Consider the following 22,484-nt stretch of genomic DNA (forward strand, 5'->3'; position numbering starts at 1 on the left):
AAAAGGTTGCGGAGAACAATAATCTTCGGCCTCGTTTGATATTTTTACTGTTCTCAAACTTTTTTTGGTTTCAAATGCAAATTATAATTTATGTATGATTGGATGATGCTGGGAGGGACTTAATTATGTTTGTAGTTGCTATTAGCTTGTAAGGCATCTTGAAAACATCTTCTCAAGAATGGATTTAATTATGTTTGCAGTTGCTACTTCGCCTGTAACTCATATTGAAAACATCTTTTCAAGAAATACAAAGAAGTGGGAAAATTTTTTTTTGTACTTTGGTCGAAGAAATCCTTGGACGGTCAAGTGCAAACAATTAATGTGAGTCCATCAGATTTATGTTTAAGAAATAGAAGATAATAACAATACAAAATGTGGCCCTAATTTAATATTCTCGTGTCCCCTTCTATCACGGTTCTGAGATATAAACGACAATTTGGCATGGACGGGTGGAGAAAGAGTCAAAACAAAAAATATATAGAAAAAAGATCATTATGTTTTAAGTCAATTAAATATCTTCTTTTGAAAGAAAATTACAATACAAAAAAAATAGTTGGGAAGCGTGGTTACCTATTATGTAGCAATTGTACTTTATCACCTATATTTCAAGCCGAACAAAATTTTTATTTAGAAAGAAAAGTATAATAAAATTATTTTTAAAAAAAAGTCTGATAAAATGGGTGAATTTTAGAAGCACAATTAAATTGACTTGGGTCATGTTGCAGTGCTGTTGTCGTATCCTAGACTTGTGTGTTCCTGAAATGTCACACTGCATTTTTTTATGGGACACGCAGACACGGACTGAGAACCTTAACAAAATCACAGCGGATTATGAGATTAGCATTGCCTCCTGAGCATTTACGTATCTAGTTGGAATTCAGCGATAATAACAGCAAAATTGCTATTTACGTTGGACTTAATTTTTGCCAAACATCTCATATGATAATTGCATAAAAACAAAAAAACACATGGCATATGATGACACCTCATGCACAGCACTGGTAGGAAAGTCCAATTTTGAGATATTAAGATTTCACCCTATACCGACTGTCTCTAGAGCAAGTGGTGAAAAATTTAATGATTGGTATTCTGGGTCTCAAATTTGAATTCTAATTTATTCATATTTCTAACTAAAAAAAAAAAAAAAAAAGAGATTTCACCCTGTGCGCCGATTTCAACTCATTAATACTTAACTTGTCCATAACTTCTTTAAGCATAACAAAAACACAAAAAATTTCAGCCTTCTGATATGGTCACCATTTTTTTTAATGCTAATTCTATATAATTTAATATACTGACAGAATGACTGATTATTTTATAATAATTTTTGGCCGGCAATCAATGAAAACTCAATTTTACAAAATTTGAAAATAAGAAAAAATACTTCTATTTTTTCTTATTTTGGGTTACCAAACAACTATATTGGATGTAAAAATTATAAGCAATTTATCATTTTCTCTCACACTAATTTATGTAGAAAATTTAATTTTTTTTAAATACAGCTACCATAAATCAAATCATATAGCTTTTGTGATAAGCACAAAGAAACGGTGTGCAACATCAAAGTTAAGGCTTCGTTTGGATTGCGGGGAGATAGTGTTACGTGCGGCGAGAAAGTACGATGGATAAATATTCTGTTTGTTTTAGTACGTAATATTGCGTTACGCATATCGCGATGAGTCGGTTACGATATATTTTCCGCAGTTCCACCGGAGAACGCAGAAACATATTCCTAAATGTTTTTTTCTCAACTCTATTTTATCTAATAACATTTGATATGACTCAATACCAAACTAAACCTAAGAAACTCACGGTCTACCGTGGTTTGTTAATTTTACGTTTATCCAAAAGTCCTAACTTTTCATTCTTAAAATTTAAATTTTTTAAATTTAATATATAAAAATTTGTAATAAAGTCATGAATGAAAGTAAAATCAATATATGACAGCGGAGCGGACTGAGAGCCGTTCAACAATACGACGTTGTTCGGGAGCTACGTACCCACTTAAACTTTGTTCGGTGGCACCTACTGGATTTTTTTATGTACTTAGGGGTCGCGCATGCATGAGATTTTTATCTACTTAGGTGTCCGCCACAACATTTCTTTAAATTGCATCTGCCGAGATACTTTGGCCTTCAAACTTATTAATCTACTGTCTTATTCAAAATTATTGATGTATGCCTTCAAACTCGAACTCGAATGAAACAGATATATTCGATACTAAATGAATATAGATTCGAATATAGATATAAAAAATAAAAATTCGACAGATATTGATTCAGATATAAATTTTGACGGTATCCGACCCGAACACGAATCCAAATTTTTTTGTATTATATATAATATATTATATAAATATTTGATGTTATATTTAAATTTGTATTTTAAAAATTTAGATTTAATATAATATATTTTGAAAATTTAAAAAAAAATAATTGTTTCGGGTTCAAATTTTTGAGTTCGGATTCGGATTCGGATTTTGAATTTTTAGTCGGATTCGGATTCGGATTTGAGTTTCGGGTTTGGAGTCGGGTACGGATTCGAATTTTTAAAAATTCGCTCCGAATCCAACCTGTTGACATCTGTACTCACCGGTTAAGGACAACTCTCATATCACTTCCACCTTCACTCCGGTTCTCCTCGATAAATAAATAATATAAAATAAGAGAAATACTACATGCACCTCCAAATACATATAAAAATATTATTAAATAATAAAATTTGCATATTTGGTAATCATGTACTTTTATTTCAAAAAATTGAAAATAAATAAGGCACGTCATCAATTTTAAAACCTAAACCATTCACCAACTCTGATATATATATATATACAAATCTTATTTACAAAAAAACATAAATATGTCCATACAAGGAGGCAATTGTCTTATTTGGAACTGCAGAGTACTGCTGCGTTGTTTTGTAATTGTGGTTTCAATTGCGCCAGCAATGGTAGTATACATTAAAATCTAGGGAAATCTACCTAATAGCTTCTTTTTTTAGGAGAATTAGAAGTTTCGAATCAAAAGTTTTCCTATAAATCTGATTTCAGCTGTGCTGCAGCAGTTTATTGATAACGTTTTGGCAGAGGTTAAAATATGGCATGGATCGTATATATTACGAGTGCCGCTCCGGAGTCTGGCTATCTTGCGTTGATGTCGTAGTAATTTGGTTGGGAATTTTGCTCTCCACTGGCTGTCCTCGAGGTGGTGTACGGTGTAGTTTCGACAGACGGGACGGACGTGTCGTAGTCCCTATGGATTGGATCAATGTGATGCATGTTTCTATCTATAGATAGCCTATATTGATTAGTGATAGTATAGCGACATGTAGCTGTAGAGTTTTTTCTAATTTTTCTTACTATCCTTTGTATATAGTTCTGTAGACTTAGTGGGTGAGTCGTTGAGGTCAGTGACGGTACCCACTCAGGACTACTCTGTTTTGCAGTAGTTCTCACTCCCAGTTGTTGACACATTTTGCAGAGCCTTCGTCTGCAGCGGCTGCTATTGTTGATTCTGACCGTTGTAAGCGAGTCGCGAGTTAGATCCCCACCAGCCCTGTTGCCGTGCTAGAAGAGCACCCATTAGAGATAGTTTTGTGGTTTTTATACATAAGGTTATGTTGTTGTTGTACTCGCTAGAGCGAGTTGCTTAGTGGACTTTTGTATGTACAGTGCCTCTTTATATTTTATATATACGTGTTTTAATTCTTGCAGCTTGATACACTTGGTTGTGACTATGAATTATTTACAGGTACAGCTATCACTTCGTGTACATGAAAAATTTCTATATATACGGCTGGTCTGTTGGCGTGCCCGAAAAAACGTGATAATTCGGAACGTAACATTAAATTTGAGTTATTAATGATATTTTCACTTTAAAATTTGAATGTATCATTTAGTTTTATAAATTTAATTAATATACTTTATATAATTCTCGCAACTAAATTTATTAAAATAAATATTAATTAAACTCCATTAATCTTTTTTTTATTTTTTATTATACAATCTATACCTAAATGATTAATATTATAAAATCAAAATATATGTTTAATACATGTAATTTAAACTATTTAAAAATTATTTATAAAAAATTATATATTTTTAATTTTTATAATAACAGAGAATAAAAATTGTTATTTTACTTCAACAATAGTTGCCCGCCGCAACGCGCAGGTATCTGCACTAATTATTATTAAAATAATTTAAAAATTATTTATAAAAAATTATATATTTTTAATTTTTATAATAACAGAGAAGAAAAGTAGATTGGATTAAAAAAAAAATCTTAATTACCTCAAGTCAGTCCAAATCAATAGAAAGAGAAAACCATTAAAATAAAAAAAAATGGTAGGGTCAGCATCCACCCAACCCCGCCGCCTTCCCTCTTCTCCCATCCTCCACGTGGACTAAAACCACTGAGGATTGAGGATTCATAATATGTACTAGTGCGCACGTTTCTATAGAAATAAATAAAATTAAAAAATAAAAAATAGCAGTTGTTACAGAAAAATATAAGAATAAAAATATAAAAAAAATTAAAAAAGAATAAAAAAATTATAAGAATAATAAATTTTATTTATAACAACAGTGGTTCGAGTGTGAAATTACAGCTCATAAAAGCTTGAGAATTAAAGCTTCACGCGCCTCATACTTTGAGCAAAAAAATATTATCTATTAAAATTCGAAAACTAAAGTGTCATATGTGTTATAGTTTGAGAATCAAAAGTGTAATTTATCTTTTTTTATATTTTAAATTAAGAAAAGATATAATTGAACTTTATTTGAGGAGAGAATATGTTAAACTATGTAATAAATTTTGGAATGTTTAATTGTTAAAATTAAAAGTCGACAAATCATATTTTGAATATTTTAAAATATTTTAAATGTGAAATTATTTGTTCATCAGATTATAAATATGATAGTGAAGTTTAATATTAAAATTAAAATAACATACAGAATTTTTCTAAACTACGAATGATTTTGAATCAGCTATCCAATCTTTCAAAATTTTATTTTTACAATCTGACTATTTTATATGTTAGATTTGAGTCAGTTAATGATGCATTGACTTTAAAATTTGAATGTACCGTTTAGTTTTCCAAATTTAATTAGTACTTCAAGTAATTTTCGCAACTAAATTTATTAAATAAGCAGTTAACTTAAACTTCATCCATCGCTTTTTTATTTTTTATTATACAATTTATATCTAAGTGATCGATATTATAAAATTAAAATTTATATTTAATATATATAATCTAAACTATTTAAAAGTACGCATATATTTTAAATTTTTATAATAAAAAAATATTAATTTTTTAAAAAAATTTGCTTTTCAAAATAATAGAAAAATTAAAATTAAAAATTAAAAATTTTAAAAATATATAAAAGGGGTGGTCCCCAGCCCGCTTGGCCCACGCGCACTTTGGCCCCCCGCCATCTTCTTCCACTCCCTGCCAGCACCCCAAGCTTCCCAGCGCGTGCCTACTCTTCTCCACCTTCCACCGAACTCCGCGTGGACTTCTTCTTCCCCACGCAGCGTAGTCCCCGGCGGCGCCCGCACACACGCGCGCGCGCCACCCTGCGCCCCCCGCTGCGCTCGCACCCCGCCGCGCCGTCAGCGCTTCGCCGCCATTTATTATCAAAACTGAGGATTTCAATATAATATAAAGACTATAGATAGCTGTACATAATATCATATATATAATATATAAAATTATTAATCAAATTAGTATTAAAAAAAGAGTATTATTATAAGATGAACAAAATTATATCGACGAATAAAAATAGAACATAGAAAATGATAGATGAATAGATTAAATGAAGAATAGCATATAAAATGAAGAATGATTAGTAGATATGATGAGGAAATAAGCATGAAGAATTGATTTAAAACTATAAGAAAAGGGATGATAAATTATAGAAAAATAATTAATATGTTATAAAAATAAAAATATAAACATATTCATAATAAAATGGGTAAGTGAATAGAGGGGAAGAGAATTAATCGAGTATAAGATGAGTATTAAATTAATAAAGTAAGAAAAGAAAAAAAAGAAAATAGTATATTTGATAAAAGGAGTATATAATATTAAAGATATAGGAAGATTGATAGTGAATAAAGATTTTGAATGGGATATAATGAAAGTAAAAAGAATGCCAAGGTATAAGTAATTTAAAGTGTTATAAAATTATAATTTATATAATAATAATCATGGGATTAGTAAATAATTGAATAATGTTATTATAAAGTGAGAGTTAAAATTGAAAATGATATTTATTTAAATAAATTATAATATAATATAAAATATTTAATTTTTTAATAATATATATTATATTATATATATATATATATTATATACAGCGACTTCTAATTTAGGACCATTTTTTATTGTAATCATATAACATGCCAATCTAAGACAAATTTTCACACGTCATTTCACACTCTTTTTTTTCTAATACTAATTTAGAGAAAGATAGTATGCTAATCGCTTCGTATATTTTTTTAAAAATAAATTTATCTGAAAATATAAATCAAGTTTTTTTGCATTTAGATTCCTGACAAATTTATATTTTAAAATAGCTCTATCAAAATTTAATTTACAAAAATGATCCTGAGCCTGCCACGCAGGCGCCACATCAGCGCACACGGGCAAGGTTGGGCCCTTGTGTTAAGTTGAACACGGTAAACCATTCACCGTGTTCAAACACGGTGAATGGGTTCACCGTATTTAGTACTATTTTTTGTTGTACGTATTTTTTGTATATTGAAAAGTGGAATAAGGAGTAAGGATGTCAATAGATATGGATATCCGAAATATTATCCGAATTCAAACCGAAATAAATTATATATATATATATATATAATATATATATATATATATATATGTAATTTATTTTTGTTTATTTATACAATATATAAAATATTTAATAATTTTTATTCCTTAGATCTTCATCCAACCTGTTTTAAAAATATATACCGTTGAATGAAAATCTAAGGAATAAAAATTATTAAATATTTTATATATTGTATAAATAAATAAAAATAAATTACATATATATATATAATTTATTCGGGTTTTGATTGGATAATATTTCGAATATCCATTCCTATTGACATCCCTACTCCTTATTCCACTTTTCAATATCCATTCCACTTTTCACCGTGTTCAACTTAATACTCTGGCCCCAGCCCCACCCGCGTGGCGCTGACGTGGCGCATGCATAGCAGAGATAGGACCATTTTTGTAATTTTAATTTTGATAGGGCTATTTTTAAAATAAAAATTGCTCAAAAGGCTATTTGCAAAAAAAAACCCTATAAATCAATCAGAATTTAAATTTGAAACCTCGGTATCAATCACTAAGTCTTTTGTCCTTTACGCCAGGATGGTCAACATCCAAAAAATAATTATTTAATCTTTAGAAAAATTTTAATTCTCAGATGAAAATCGTAATTCTAACAAGTTATGACTCTTTTTGGATTGCAAACTTAGCAATACTTCTCATTATATATATGCATAGCATGCATGAACTCCTTATAATTCATACCAAAAGCATCCCAAAGTTTCTATGGCTCTTCTTCACATGATTGCCTCCCTGCCTTTTGTTGTTCTCCTACTACTCCCTCTTCTACTCCTCACAAGAAGAAAGGAGGGCAGCACATCACTAAAACTTCCCCCGGTCCCTCCCAAGCTCCCAGTAATCGGCAACCTCCACCAGCTTGGAAGACTGCCCCATCACTCCCTCTCTCGGCTCTCGCAACGATACGGCCCCCTCATGTACCTAAAACTTGGCCATGAGCCGACCGTCGTGGTCTCCTCTGCCAACATGGCCCAGGAGATCCTAAAGACGCATGATCTAGAATGCTGCAGCCGACCGCCCCGCACCTCACATACAAAGCTCTCCTACGGTTGCTCGGACATCGCCTTTGCGGTGTACGGCGGGCCATGGAGGGAGCTCCGAAGAATTTCCATCATCGAACTTTTCAGCGCCAAGAAGATCGCCTCGTTTCAATCCATTAGAGAAGAAGAGGTGGAAAGAACTATGAGCTCGATATCCTCTTATTCAAGCAGTTCTCTCCCTGTCGATTTGAGCAAAGAACTGATCGCGCTCACGAGCACAATCACTTGTAGAATGGCTTTCGGAAGGAGCTACCATGATGTTGGAAGCAGATTTCAGATGATTCTGAATGAAGCACAGGCCGTGCTCGGGGGCTTTTTCATCGCGGACTACTTGCCGATCATCGGATGGGCCGATTGGCTCACAGGGATGAGAGCGAGACTCGAGAAGAACTTTATCGATCTTGATCGGTTTTACCAACAAGTTCTCGATGAGCATCTTGATAGAGCGCAGCAGCAGCAGCGTGACTCTAGCGAAGACCTTGTGGATATTCTACTGCGCATGCAGAAGGATGAGAAAAGCTTGACCACAGACCAGATCAAAGGAGCCCTTATGGTAAGAAATATCCAATACTGAATCACAAAAAACATTCTTCTATATTATTCGACACAAGTTTACCCTTTTTTGCAGAATGTTTTCATTGGTGGGAGCGATACATCCTCAGCCACCACGGGATGGGCGATGACGGAGCTAATGAGGCATCCACAAGCGATGGAAAAAGCTCAAGAAGAAGTAAGAAGCCTCGTCGGGAGCAAAGGAAAGGTAGAGGAGAGCGACATCGACCAACTACACTACCTCAAGTGCGTTGTGAAGGAGACCATGCGATTGCACCCGGTGGTTCCGATGCTTATTCCAAGAACAACGTTGCAGCATTTCAAAATCAACGGCTATGATGTCCCGCCCAACACAACGATACTCATCAATGCTTGGGCGATTGGAAGGGACGGGAGTTACTGGGAATCGCCGGAGGTGTTCAAGCCGGAGAGGTGAAGAGGTGGTGGGATCTATCGACTTTCTTAGAGAGAGAGAGAGAAATATATATATTATATATCCCAATTAAAATATGTTCAAAGATGTTTATATTATTTACAGTTTATATATAAGGATGTTTTAAATTAAAAGTATACAACAGGAATGTTTTCAGGACTATAAAAATTTATACAGGGGCAGTAATTTTAAGTAATTTCTTTAAATCAATTATTATCTAATTTATAAATTGGGAGTAATCAAAAATTGTAAAAATAAGTAAAATATAATATGACAATACAAAAAAGCTTCCTATATAAACACTACCATTTTAACTTTTTTATTTATTAAGAGATTGTTATTGTTTAAACCCTCTGTATAAATTTTTATAATACTAAAAATATTATTATATATATATAAAACATTCTCATATAAATAATAAGTAATATAAACGTTCTTATACATGCTATAATTGAGATTATATATATATGTTCTCTCTCCTACACACTCACCAGGTCGCACCCGGTGCGTAGTGTATTCGAGGTCCTGGTACGTGTTACGGTATTTGGGCACTTGATGAACAAAAGCAAAAAGCGGCTCTATTTCTACCTTTTTCTTTTCGCGAAAAAAAAAAAATAGGAGTTTAGACCTTTCATTAAAGAAAGCATTTTTTAATTAAATGCGGTTTAGTTTATGATCTTTTTGATAAAAGTCCAGCCTTTAAAAAAATCATTGTAAATGCACTTTAATTTTTGTGAGAATCACCATGAATTTCTCCTAGTAACTTGACCAGGAAAAATAAACTCCATCATTTGGTGGTATAGGATCTACTTACGTACGGATTTTTGTTACCGGAATGCAAAGATTATAGGGTTCGTCAAATATAGTATAAATTAACTTACTTAAAGTAAACTAATTACATCATTATAAATTGTCCTTCATAGTTGTCGATTTATGAAAGACCTATTTTTTTTTAACGAGATCGTCCACGCACCCAGTCCGGTCCAGCCAAAGGTCTATAAAAAGGCGTTGTTTAACAGAATTTTATTAATTCATTTTACACGCTTAGATTGAATATGACTCACAAGAATTAAGAACTATCTAATTAAAAACATGCAACCTCATCATCACTCTAGCTCGAACATATATGTTTACTAACCGTATAATATGAGTATTAATTCTATCGGTCACTCTATCTATTGACTATATCCGTCTATGTAGCTCTCTTACTATCTATCTAGCTTGTCTCCTCCATCTATCCTCGCGTAGAGTGATCGATTCTGCGCAAGACATTTTAATCGACATCTGCGACGATATAAATCACCGTTCTTCGGCTTCCCGTACAGAAAACACGTGCCATTGCGGGCCACGGAGTAGGTACAGCTACAGGAGGAAGCAGCATGGGCAGCCTTCAAGGGTCAGCTTCCTCATTTCTTCCAACCGCTCGTACTAGAGCTGGCAAAAATAGGGCTCCAAGAAGGGGCCTGTCTAGGACGCTGGAAGTGGTTTACCATAGTATAACTTCAGGAAGGGACGCTTGAGCTCTAGGCGCGATAAGTACTNTTTTAGAAAAATCTGAAAGCCAACTTGGCCTAACCTACATTTCCCTTTCATCTAGGAAGTATTTTATTTCTATGTTAATTTGATAAAAGATTCATTCAACTAAATAAGATTTAAACTGTTTGGAGCATTTAATATAAGACTCATCTAGGATTTACTGGCTCAAATAAAAAATCCAGTTCAATGGTTTCTCAAGTACCGCTAGGTAGGGGTGTAAACGAACAGAACATGAGCGAGTCGTGTTGTGTTCGGCTCGTTTAATAAACGAGCCAAACATGAGCTGGCTCGCGTTAAAGTATCGAGCGAAAAAATTCAGCTCGTGTTCAGCTCGTTAATAAACGAGCCGAACACAAGCTGGCTCATGAGCTGGCTAACGAATAATAAGTTAAAAAGAATTAAATTGAATATATATAAAAAAATAAATTTATAAAATCTTATCCATTAAATTTTGATCTAATAGTTGAAACTTTATATATAAATGAATTTTTTTATAATTGAGCTCGTCTTTATATTTTTAATTTGCTAAAAATTAAATAATAAAAATATATATTATATATATAATTATTTATTTATATATAAAAATATAAATTAAATAAATTATATAAATATAAAATATATGTATTCGAGCTGTTATCGAGCCGAACACGAGCGAGCTGACCCCAGCTCGTGTTCGACTCGTTTATTAAACAAGCTAAAAAATTCAGCTCGTATTCGGCTCGTTTACTAAACGAGCGATTCGATCTCGGGCTCATTTCGAGCCGAACACGAGTTGGATTGCCATCCCTACCATTAGGGGTGTAATGTGGGTTGTGCCAGACCGACACGACCCACACTAGCCCGACTAAAACGGGCTAGGAGCTGGCCCGGTTCGAACTGGTTTCAAATTCGGGCTGGACGGTGCTGAGCCCAAGCTATCTAGCCTCCAGCCCGATATGACCCTTTGGTCTGGAAGGCACGAGCCGGGCCGTGCTCCAGGCCGACCTCTTAAAATAGTAATTTTTCTATTTTTTAAAAAAATTAATATAAAATCTAAAAATATAAATAATTATATTTAAATATATATTTTGATTAGATATTTAAAATTTATAAAAATTATTATAAAACAATAAATATTTTAAAAATTTAAAAAATAAATTTGTATTATTTTTTTGAAATGAATTTTTGGTCCAATGAACTAAAAACTGTTTGGTCTATTGGACCAACATCACTCTTCCCAAAGTAGCAAACCTTGGGCGGAGAGCTCCTGGGGAGGAGAGCCAACTAGGAGCTCAGACCCTTGGGGTCCGGGCCGTGCTAGCCTGGTTGGCATGGCCCAAGCAGGCCGTGCCATGTCGGGCCACTCATTTCTCCTCGGCCTAGGCTCGCTTTAGACAATGCTATGCTGGATTGTCAAGCCGCAAGAGGTAGGCCGGCATGTGGCCGTGCCGTGCTGTGCTGTGCTTAGCCCGGCATGTGGTCGTGCCGCTAAAGTTGCAATTATACCATTTATCAAATATAAAAAAGATAGAATATCTAAGAGATTATTTGGTTTCACGCAGCAATAACTTGTGTAACTGTATTTTCATATCCAATTATCTATGGAGATAATTTTATTGTTTAAATTGATGCAATAGAATCCAAATAAACTACAAGAAATGATTCACTACTTTATTTTATAAAAAATAAAAAAGATCTTAACCGTTGATTAATAAAGGTTAAAAATGTCATTTAATTATGTAGCAGGTTAAAAAGTTATTTCATTAGAGGATATTTTTCTAATGTAAAAAAAATTAAGAAAGTTTTGATTAATATCCTAAATTTAGCATTAATTTTATACTAATTTAAGCATTAATTTAAGATTTGATTGATATCTCAAATTTTAGGCATTAATTTTAGAAATTTTAGAATTCTTCTAATTTAGGCATTAATTTAAATTTTATAAAATTTAGAAATATAAATATTTCTAAATATGTTGAATTTAAATATTTAATATTTAAATTAAAGAAATTTTGTGTTACTATTTTAACAAATTTATTGTTAATAATAACGAATTCAACATATTTAATTTGTTTAAGAAAACTTTTAAATTCCTCTAGTTTAGATATTATTTTTTTTATCACAAACTTTTTTAAACAATTGAATGTAGGTAAATAAAAAATTAAATTCAATGTATTTATATGTTATAATGTATTTTAATGAAATATCTATGGATTACGAATATAAAATGATAAAATATCTGTGAATTATATATGTCAATGGATATGGATACTCATAATTTTATCTGAATTCGAATATAAACTCAAAAGCAAAAGCAGTGAATTTATCTATGCTAAATGGATATAGTTTTAAATATGGATATCAAAAACGAAACCCGACGAATTTGAATTCGGGTATGGATTTTAATTGTATTTGACCCGAAGCCGAAACCGACCGGAACCCAAATTTATTACGTTATATATAATATATATAAATGTTCGATGTTATATTTGAGTATATATTTTAAAATTTAGATTTAATTTAATATATTTTAAAATATTGTAAAGAGAAATAAATATTTCAGGTTCGGATTTTCGGGTTCGGGCTAGTGTTTGGGTTTTGAATTTTTAGTGAGATACGGGTGTGTATATAATTTTCTAAAAAGTCATCGAATTTGGGTTTGGGTTCGAGTTTTGGGTTTGATAGTCAAGTTCGGGTTCATGTTTTTGAAAATCCGCCTCGAATCCTACCCTTTTACATCTCTGCAGTGGATGAAAAAAAAAAAGATAGAGAGAGAAAAAGCAAACACAAAGAGAATAGAGATTCGATAATATAATGAAAATAAAATTATTAAATTGCCCATTTTCAAAGGACTAAAATGCCTTTTTTGGAGTACCTGGAAACCGGTGTCCCTCTCAAAGTGACCTGCTATTGCAGGTTACAATTTTTTAAAAATTAAATCTGAGCTGTTGAATTGAATTGAAATGAATGAGCTGTATAAAAAAAAATAAGTATAGAATCACTACTCATAAACTACAGTTTGAAACTACCAAAGAAAATTCAATTATTACAATAGAAAAAATCTTACCTAAATTAACCACTATTTTAGCTACAATAGTTGTAAAGAATAATCTTAAATAAAAGACAAACTAATCTATCTAATCATTTAACCTTTTCTTCAACAATGAATATAATCTCATAGCTCCATGCATGTATAACCGTATACAATTTGTTAATACAATTTTTAGTTATGCGCAACCTTTTGATTTTGGAGAATAAAAATATAACAGCTCCAATTATTATTTGTATTAAAATTGGTCGAATATAGTAAAAAATGCTATAAATATATTATATAAATGGTTGCGCATAACTAAAAATTGTATTAACAAATTGTATACGGTTATACATGCATGGAGCTATGAGATTATATTCNTAAATTAACCACTATTTTAGCTACAATAGTTGTAAAGAATAATCTTAAATAAAAGACAAACTAATCTATCTAATCATTTAACCTTTTCTTCAACAATGAATATAATCTCATAGCTCCATGCATGTATAACCGTATACAATTTGTTAATACAATTTTTAGTTATGCGCAACCATTTATATAATATATTTATAGCATTTTTTACTATATTCGACCAATTTTAATACAAATAATAATTGGAGCTGTTATATTTTTATTCTCCAAAATCAAAAGGTTGCTGAGAACAATAATCTTCGGCCTCGTTTGATATTTTTACTGCTCTCAAACTTTTTTCGGTTTCAAATGCAAATTATAATTTATGTATGATTGGATGATGCTGGGAGGGACTTAATTATGTTTGTAGTTGCTATTAGCTTGTAAGGCATCTTGAAAACATCTTCTCAAGAATGGATTTAATTATGTTTGCACTTGCTACTTAGCTTGTAACTCATATTGAAAACATCTTTTCAAGAAATACAAAGAAGTGGGAAAATTTTACTTTTTTTTTTTTTTTTTAATTACTTTGGTCGGAGAAATCCTTGGACGGTTAAGTGCAAACAATTAATGTGAGTCCATCAGATTATGTTTAAGAAATAGAAGATAATAATAATAATAACAATCAATGTGAGTCCATCAGATTTTTTTTTTTTTTTTTCAGGTCCATTCCAGCGGAAGCCTAGTTGCTTTCACAATTGCTAAGTTCAAACTCTTTATAAAAAAAAAAAAAAAAAAAAAACAATACAAAATGTGGTCCTAATTTAATATTCTCGTGTCCACGCCTATCACTGTTCTGAGATATAAACGACAATTTGATATGGACAGAGGAGAAAGAGTCAAAACAAAAAATATATAGAAAAAAGATCATTATGTTTCGAGCCAATTAAATATTTTTTTTTAAAAGAAAAGTGCAATACAAAAAAAATGGTTGGGAAGTGTGGTAACCTATTATATAGCAAACTAGCAATTGTACTTTATCACCTATATTTCAAGCCAAACAAAATTGTCATTTAAAAAGAAAAGTATAACAAAATTAGATTAAATTGACTTGGGTCATGACGTTGAAGTGCTATTGTCGCATCCTAGACTTGTGTGTCCCTAAAATACTGTTTGGTTCGGATATAAGTAAGAATTAGCTATTACAGAAATAGATATAAGTATGAGAATAAAAAAAATAGTGCTTGGATGAAAATTGGGTTGTTCCCGAAGATAAGAATAATTTAAGATAATTTTATATAGAAAATGGAGGTATTGATGGGGATAATCGAGAACTACTATTCTCGGATAAAAAATAAGCATTTCGGTATAAAGGGGAGGATAAGGATCTATTCCTATTCCTATTTCCTAACCAAACGTTGCCGCACCAAAAAGATGAGTGGGAACAAATTGTTCCCGCCCATGTGGCCATGTATACCGGATATGGGTGGACCATGTGTGGCTCCCACAACCCCGGAGAGAGAGAGAGAGATTCATATTTTAAATTTAAATTGAAATTTAACTTTTTAAAATTTAAAATTTAAAATTTTAAATTTATAATTTAAAATAAAATTTTAAAATTTAAATTTAAAATTTCTAATTTGATATTTTCAGTTTTTAAATTTTAAAATTGATATTTTATATCTTTCAAATTTAAATTTAATATTAAATTTAAAATATGATATTTAAACTTAAAATTTTGAAAATTAAAATTTTAAATTTTAAAATTTAAAAGTTAAAATTTTCAATTTAAAATTTAAAAATTTAAATTCAATTATAAGAATAATATTATTATTTTTTATTTATAACCATCAACTATTTCTCTTCTTTTCAATAACCATCCAAACATAATTTTTCTAGTTCCAATCTATACTCATATTTTCATTCAAATTAAAAAAATACTCTTGTTCTTACAAAAATTTATATTTGTACTTATTCCCGATATAACTAGTTTCTATTAATTCCCGAACCAAACCAAACGAAGCCTTTTAAAATGTCTGGATGCATGACTATATATGTAGTGCACATTTTTTCTTGCACACGCAGACACGGACTGAGAACCTTATCAAAATCACAGCGGATTATAGGATTAGCATTGCCTCCTGAGCATTTACGTGTCTAGTTGGAATTCAGTGATAATAACAGCAAAATTGCTATTTACGTTAGACTAGATGACACCTCATGCACAGCACTAGTACGAAAGTCCAATTTTGAGATATTAAGATTTCATCTTGTACCGACCATTCCTACAGCAAGTGATAAAAGATTTGATGATTGATACTCGAGATCCCAAGTTTGAATTCTACTTGATTTACATTTTTAACTAAATTTATTTCTAAATAAAATAAATAAAACGGATAGCGTGCTATTTATCTCTCAAAAAATAAAAAAAAAAGATTTCATCCTGTGCACGAATTTCAACTCACCTCCTCATTTTTCAATTCCCCAGGATAGCAATATTCTTCTATATATTCAGCAAGTGAGAGTAACTTCATAAGAAAAGGCAGATACGTAGATGGAAATCCCATGTCGATTAAACAAAAACACACAAAATTTCAGCCTTCTGATATGGTCACCATTTTTTCTTAATGTTAATTCTATATAATTTAATATACTGACAGAATGACTAATTATTTTGTAATAATTTTTGGCCCGTAATCAATGAAAACTCATTTTTACAAAATTTGAAAATAGGAAAAAATGCTTCTATTTTTTTATTTTGGGTTACCAAACAAATATATAAATTGGATGTAAAAATTATAAGCAATTTATTATTTTCTCTCACACTAATTTATGTAGAAAATTTAATTTTTTTAAAATACAACTACCATGTATAAATCAAATCATAGAGCTTTTATGATAGACATAAAGTAATGGTGTGCAACATCAAAATTAAGAAACTCCCGGTCCACCGTGGTATGTAAATTTTAACGTTTATCCAAAAATTCTAATCTTTCATTCTAGAATTTAATTTTTTTAAAAAATTTAATATATAAAAATTTTTAATAAAGTCATGAATAAAAGTAAAATCAATATGTGACGGCGGACTGAAAGCCATTCAACAATACGACTTTGTTCGAGAGCCACCCACTTAAACTTTGTTCGGCTCCCCCGACTGGATTCTCCATAAATGAGATTTTTGTGTACTTAGGTGTCATGCATGCATGAGATTTTTATGTACTTATTAGGTGTCCGCCACAACATTTCTTCAAATTGCATCTGCCAAGATACTTTGGCCTGCTAATGATCTAATCTACGTCTTATTCAACATTATTGATGTGTGTCATACTCGCCGGTTAAAGACAACTCTTATATCATTTCCACCTTAAATAACATAAAATAAGAGAAATACTACATGCACCTGAAAATACATTTAAAAACATTATTAAATAATGAAATTTGCATATTTGGTAATCATGTACTTTTATTTCAAAAAACTGAATATAAATTAGGCACATCATCAATTTTAAAACCTAAACCATTCACCAACTCTGATATATATACAAATCTTATTTACAAAAAAACATAAATATGTCCATACAAGGAGGCGATGGTCTTATTTGGAACTGCAGAGTACTGCTGCGTTGTTTTATAATTGTGGTTTCAATTGCGCCAGCAATGGTAGCATACATTAAAATCTACCTAAAAGCTTCTTTTTTAGGAGAATTAGAAGTTTCAAATCAAAAGTTTTCCTAAAAATCTGATTTCAACTGTGCTGCAGCAGTTTATTGGTAACGTTTTGGCAGAGGCTAAAATATGACATGGATCATATTACATACCAGCGATGCTACATTTAAGACCATTTTTTATTGTAATCATACAACATGCCAATCTAAAGACTAAAATTGTCACACGTTATTTCACACTCTTTTTTTAATACTATATATTTTAGAGAAAGATAGAATGCTAACAGGTTCGTATATTTTTTTTACAAATAAATTTAACTGAAAATATAAATTAATCAACTAGGATTTAAACTTGAAGCCTCGGTGTCAATCACTAAGTCTTTTGCCCTTTGCGCTTGGGACGGTCGACATCCAGAAAATAATTATTTAATCTTTAGAAAAATTTTAATTCTCAGATGAAAATCGTAATTCTTACGAGTTACGACTCTTTTTGGATTGCAAACTTGGCAATATTTCTCATTATATATGCATAGCATGCATGAACTCCTTATAATTCATACCAAAAGCATCACAAAGTTTCTATGGCTCTTCTTCACATGATTGCCTCCCTGCCTTTTGTTGTTCTCCTACTACTCCCTCTTCTACTCCTCACAAGAAGAAAGGAGGGCAGCACATCACTAAAACTTCCCCCGGCCCCTCCCAAGCTCCCAGTAATTGGCAACCTCCACCAGCTTGGAAGACTGCCCCATCACTCCCTCTCTCGGCTCTCGCAACGATACGGCCCCCTCATGTACCTGAAACTCGGCCATGAGCCGACCATCGTGGTCTCCTCTGCCAACATGGCCCAGGAGATCCTAAAGACGCATGATCTAGAATGCTGCAGCCGACCGCCCCGCACCTCACATACAAAGCTCTCCTATGGTTGCTCGGACATCGCCTTCGCGGTGTACGGCGGGCCATGGAGGGAGCTGCGAAGAATTTCCATTATCGAGCTTTTCAGCGCCAAGAAGATCGCCTCGTTTCGATCCATTAGAGAAGAAGAGGTGGAGAGAACTATGAGCTCGATATCCTCTTATTCAAGCAGTTCTCTCCCTGTCGATTTGAGCAAAGAACTGATCGCGCTCACGAGCACAATCACTTGTAGAATGGCTTTTGGAAGGAGCTACCATGATGTTGGAAGCAGATTTCAGATGATTCTGAATGAAGCACAGGCCATGCTCGGGGGCTTTTTCATCTCGGACTACTTGCCTATCATCGGATGGGCCGATTGGCTCACAGGGATGAGAGCGAGGCTCGAGAAGAACTTTATCGATCTTGATCGCTTCTACCAACAAGTCCTCGATGAGCATCTCGATAGAGTGCAGCAGCAGCACCAGCAGGACTCTGGCGAAGACGTTGTGGATATTCTACTGCACATGCAGAAGGACGAGAAAAGTCTAACCACGGACCAGATCAAAGGAGTCCTTATGGTAAGAAATATCCAATACCGAATCGCAAAAAACATTCTTCTATATTATTCTACACAAGTTTACCCTTTTTTGCAGAATGTTTTCATTGGTGGGAGCGACACGTCCTCAGCCACCGCGGGATGGGCGATGACGGAGCTAATGAGGCATCCACAAGCGATGGAAAAAGCTCAAGAAGAAGTAAGAAGCCTCGTCGGGAGCAAAGGAAAGGTAGAGGAGAGCGACATCGACCAACTACACTACCTCAAGTGCGTTGTGAAGGAGACCATGCGATTGCACCCAGTGGTTCCCATGCTTATTCCAAGAACAACGTTGCAGCATTTCAAAATCAACGGCTATGATGTCCCGCCCAACACAACGATACTCATCAATGCTTGGGCGATTGGAAGGGACGGGAGTTACTGGGAATCGCCGGAGGTGTTCAAGCCGGAGAGGTTCATGAATAGCACGGATCTCGAGTTCGCAGGGAAGGACTTCAATATGATACCATTCGGTGAAGGTCGCAGGATCTGTCCGGGGAAGAACCTCGGGATAAAAACGGTCGAGATCATGCTCGCCAACCTTCTTTACTCCTTCGACTGGGAACTTCCGACGGGTACGACGAAGGAGGACATCGACATGGATGAGACACCGGGCGTTACCGTGCACAAAAGACATGCCCTTCGGCTTCTTGCCACTAAATATAGCAGCGTCTACAGCTAATTTTACAGAACGCGTCTTAGCTAGTGAGATGCGCTCCTATCTACCTACTCTGTTCGATCTATCTATCATTCTCTCGATGTATCTGCCTATATCAGTTATCTATCTCACTGGCTATCTTAATTATGACTATAATATGCCAATCATTTGTATATACAAGCTCCATCTCACTACTACTCCAACGTACAAAAATTAATCTATCAAGAATTAAGAACACTCAGTATAAGTTAGATTCGCACATTTTACTTAATTATTTTAAGACAATTTGTTGCGGAAAAATATCTGTAAACCGACCTGGCCTGACCCACGCACCTTCTAGAGCAAATTTTTTTTATCCAGAAAGTATTTAGCTGTTGATACTTCCTGTTAAATATTACTACATTAATCAAATGAAATTCATTCAATTAAATATGATATAAACTGCTTGGGATATTAGAAACGTAAGGCCATTGTTTTTAGGCATGCATTCATCTAGGATATGGTGGTTTACTATCTCAAATAAAAAGGACCAGTTCAATGATCCTCTTTAAGTACCACTAAGAGTGTTTTTAATTTCACGTAAATGTTACTAAAAAAATTTTCAGACCTGAAAATAGTTTTTCTAGTATTTGATTTGGCGTAAATTAATTTTTTACAAAAGAAATTACTTTACAGATTTGAGGATAAAAAAAAAGAGCTTTTCATTTTCCATCTTTATCTCGGCGAGTAGTTCACGGGTTTATGGCATTGTGCATGGTCCTGGAGCTTATGTGATGCGTGGCCCACGCTGGACCACTCACACATCCTCTCTTGTATATATATATTAGAGTTAATATGGTACATATTCTTACAAATATAATGAATATAAATATATTCTTACAAAATATATATATTCTTATAAAAATCATAATATTTTTAAATATGTCCCTCAAATTTGTTATTGTTAGAGAATTATTTATTTTTTCAATTTTACCATCACAAATATATCCTTACCATCACAAATATATCCTTCGAAAAAACATAACAGTATAATATAAGATGAATAAAAATATTAAAAACTAATGAGGGTTAAATATTTAATCTATTGTTAACTAAATTTCTCTAACGAATTTTAATGACGGGGACATATTTGAAAATATCAGGACTTTTGTAGGGACAACATATGAAAATTAAACTTTATAGAAATATATATTTGACAATTATTATATTTGTAGAAATTTGTATAAAATTAACCCTATATATTATATATATAAAGAGAGAGAGAGATTCTTTCAGCTATCCAGGGTGGTGGAGAAGAGAGTACCCAAATTATAATTTGGGTCTGGATCAGGTTTAAAATTTTAGGCCCGAAAAAATTGTGTCTATTTGAACACATTCAAACCCGGTCAGTCCGGACTCAATTCAAAAGTCTGTTATATTAATTACCGTAAGAAAATTTAGTTATATATATAATATATTTATCCATATCATGAATGAATGATGTAATATATTATATATAGTATAGTATTATTAAGAATATATATTAACATACAACTAAATATCTAGTTCTCATAGGGGGATATATTATAAATAGTATTAGCATATACACTTATATATATATATATATATATATATATATATATATATAGAGAGAGAGAGAGAGAGAGAGAGAGAGAGAGAGAGAGAGAGAGTCCGGCTACTACACTATTAACACGAAGCACTTTGTGCTACCAAGTTTTCCGCCGTTATACCTATCCTTTTGATTATTTTCACCCATTAGACAGGGACGAAACTAGGATTCAATCTTGAGAGGAGCCAAAATATATTTAAATAGAAATTTTAGTACTAAATAATAAACAAAATTTTTCTTAATTAAAATTTTTTTATTAAAATTTATTAATTAAATAAATAATGTAAAAGTATGAACTTTATTTTTTTTATTTTCAGATGTTTAATTTTTAATTATTTTATTTATATTATTACATTAAAATAACTTAGAAATTTTACTAAATCTAACGGTAATTTTTTAGTTTTTTAGTAAATAAAATTAATATAACTATTAAATTTAGTACAATTCTTGATTTAGTTAAATAAAAGAGCTCACCTAAGATAAATAAAAATTTTAAAAAATTATTAAATAAAATTTTTAGAGGAGAGAAATAGATTACAAAAGACTCTATAAGTAAGAAGCTTGTAATATATTTTCACTCATTAAAAGAGTATACCGATTAGGAGAAAGAGAGAGAGAGTTATGTTGGCACCATACTGTTAAGTAAATATTGAAAAACTATGGAGGCCAAAGCTATCCATGGCCCACCCAAAAAAAAAAACTTTGAAGGATCATTAAGTAAATATTGAAAAGTTGAGGGAGGCCATGACCACCTTGGGCCTCTACATAGCTTCGTCCTTGCCATTAGATTATACTATTTAACCAACTACCTACTCAACTCTAGGAGGTCCACATCATCCTAACCACACATTTCTTAATCCAATGGTTAAAAACTTGGTAGCACCAATAACTTTGTGCTATTAATAGCATAGTAGCCTAGTTCTATATATATATAACTAAGTATATATACTGTGTATTATTATATCTTGTTATATATATGTAAGGACATAACTGTATATTATATGTAATATATTATTTATTCATATGAGAATATATTATTCGCATGTCTATTTCCAACACTTGAATTTAATTGACTACCTAGTTGTTTATTAATTTTTGTTGATAATCTAGATGTCTTTTAGCTAATGAATAAAATTACTTTTTATGAATAACTACAACTTTTAATAAGTAAAATTTTGAAATTGAGTTCAATATTGATGATGCTTTCGATGTGATCAAATTCAAGTCTTAAACGCATAACATTTGACAGTTTACTTTAATTTAATATCAATAAAAATATATATGCG

At 32.1% G+C, this 22,484-nt stretch overlaps 1 protein-coding gene across 3 annotated transcripts; it reads left to right on the forward strand.

The window, feature by feature from the left end:
- Positions 7,503-19,766, forward strand: LOC109706090 (cytochrome P450 71A1-like). Of its 3 annotated transcripts, XM_020226908.1 has the most exons (3): positions 7,504-8,451; positions 8,527-8,882; positions 19,346-19,766. In XM_020226908.1, the coding sequence occupies exons 1-3, from the start codon at positions 7,567-7,569 to the stop codon at positions 19,611-19,613; spliced, it is 1,509 nt and encodes a 502-aa protein (XP_020082497.1). In that variant the 5' UTR covers positions 7,504-7,566; the 3' UTR covers positions 19,614-19,766. The 3 variants fall into 3 exon arrangements, with proteins under 3 accessions (XP_020082491.1, XP_020082497.1, XP_020082485.1); XM_020226902.1 differs by lacking the exon at positions 8,527-8,882 and having other exon boundaries at positions 7,503-8,451; positions 18,990-19,766; XM_020226896.1 differs by lacking the exons at positions 7,504-8,451; positions 8,527-8,882 and adding an exon at positions 17,938-18,914 and having other exon boundaries at positions 18,990-19,766.

This window comes from Ananas comosus, linkage group 2 (genome assembly GCF_001540865.1).
Source record: "Ananas comosus cultivar F153 linkage group 2, ASM154086v1, whole genome shotgun sequence".
Classification (NCBI taxonomy): domain Eukaryota; kingdom Viridiplantae; phylum Streptophyta; class Magnoliopsida; order Poales; family Bromeliaceae; genus Ananas; species Ananas comosus.

Coding starts and splice junctions, on each gene's coding strand:
- LOC109706090 (XM_020226896.1), top strand. CDS start 18,027: ATGGCTCTTCTTCACATGATTGCCTCCCTGCCTTTTGTTGTTCTCCTA. Junction 18,915..18,989: donor AGATCAAAGGAGTCCTTATG/GTAAGAAATATC, acceptor CCTTTTTTGCAG/AATGTTTTCATTGGTGGGAG.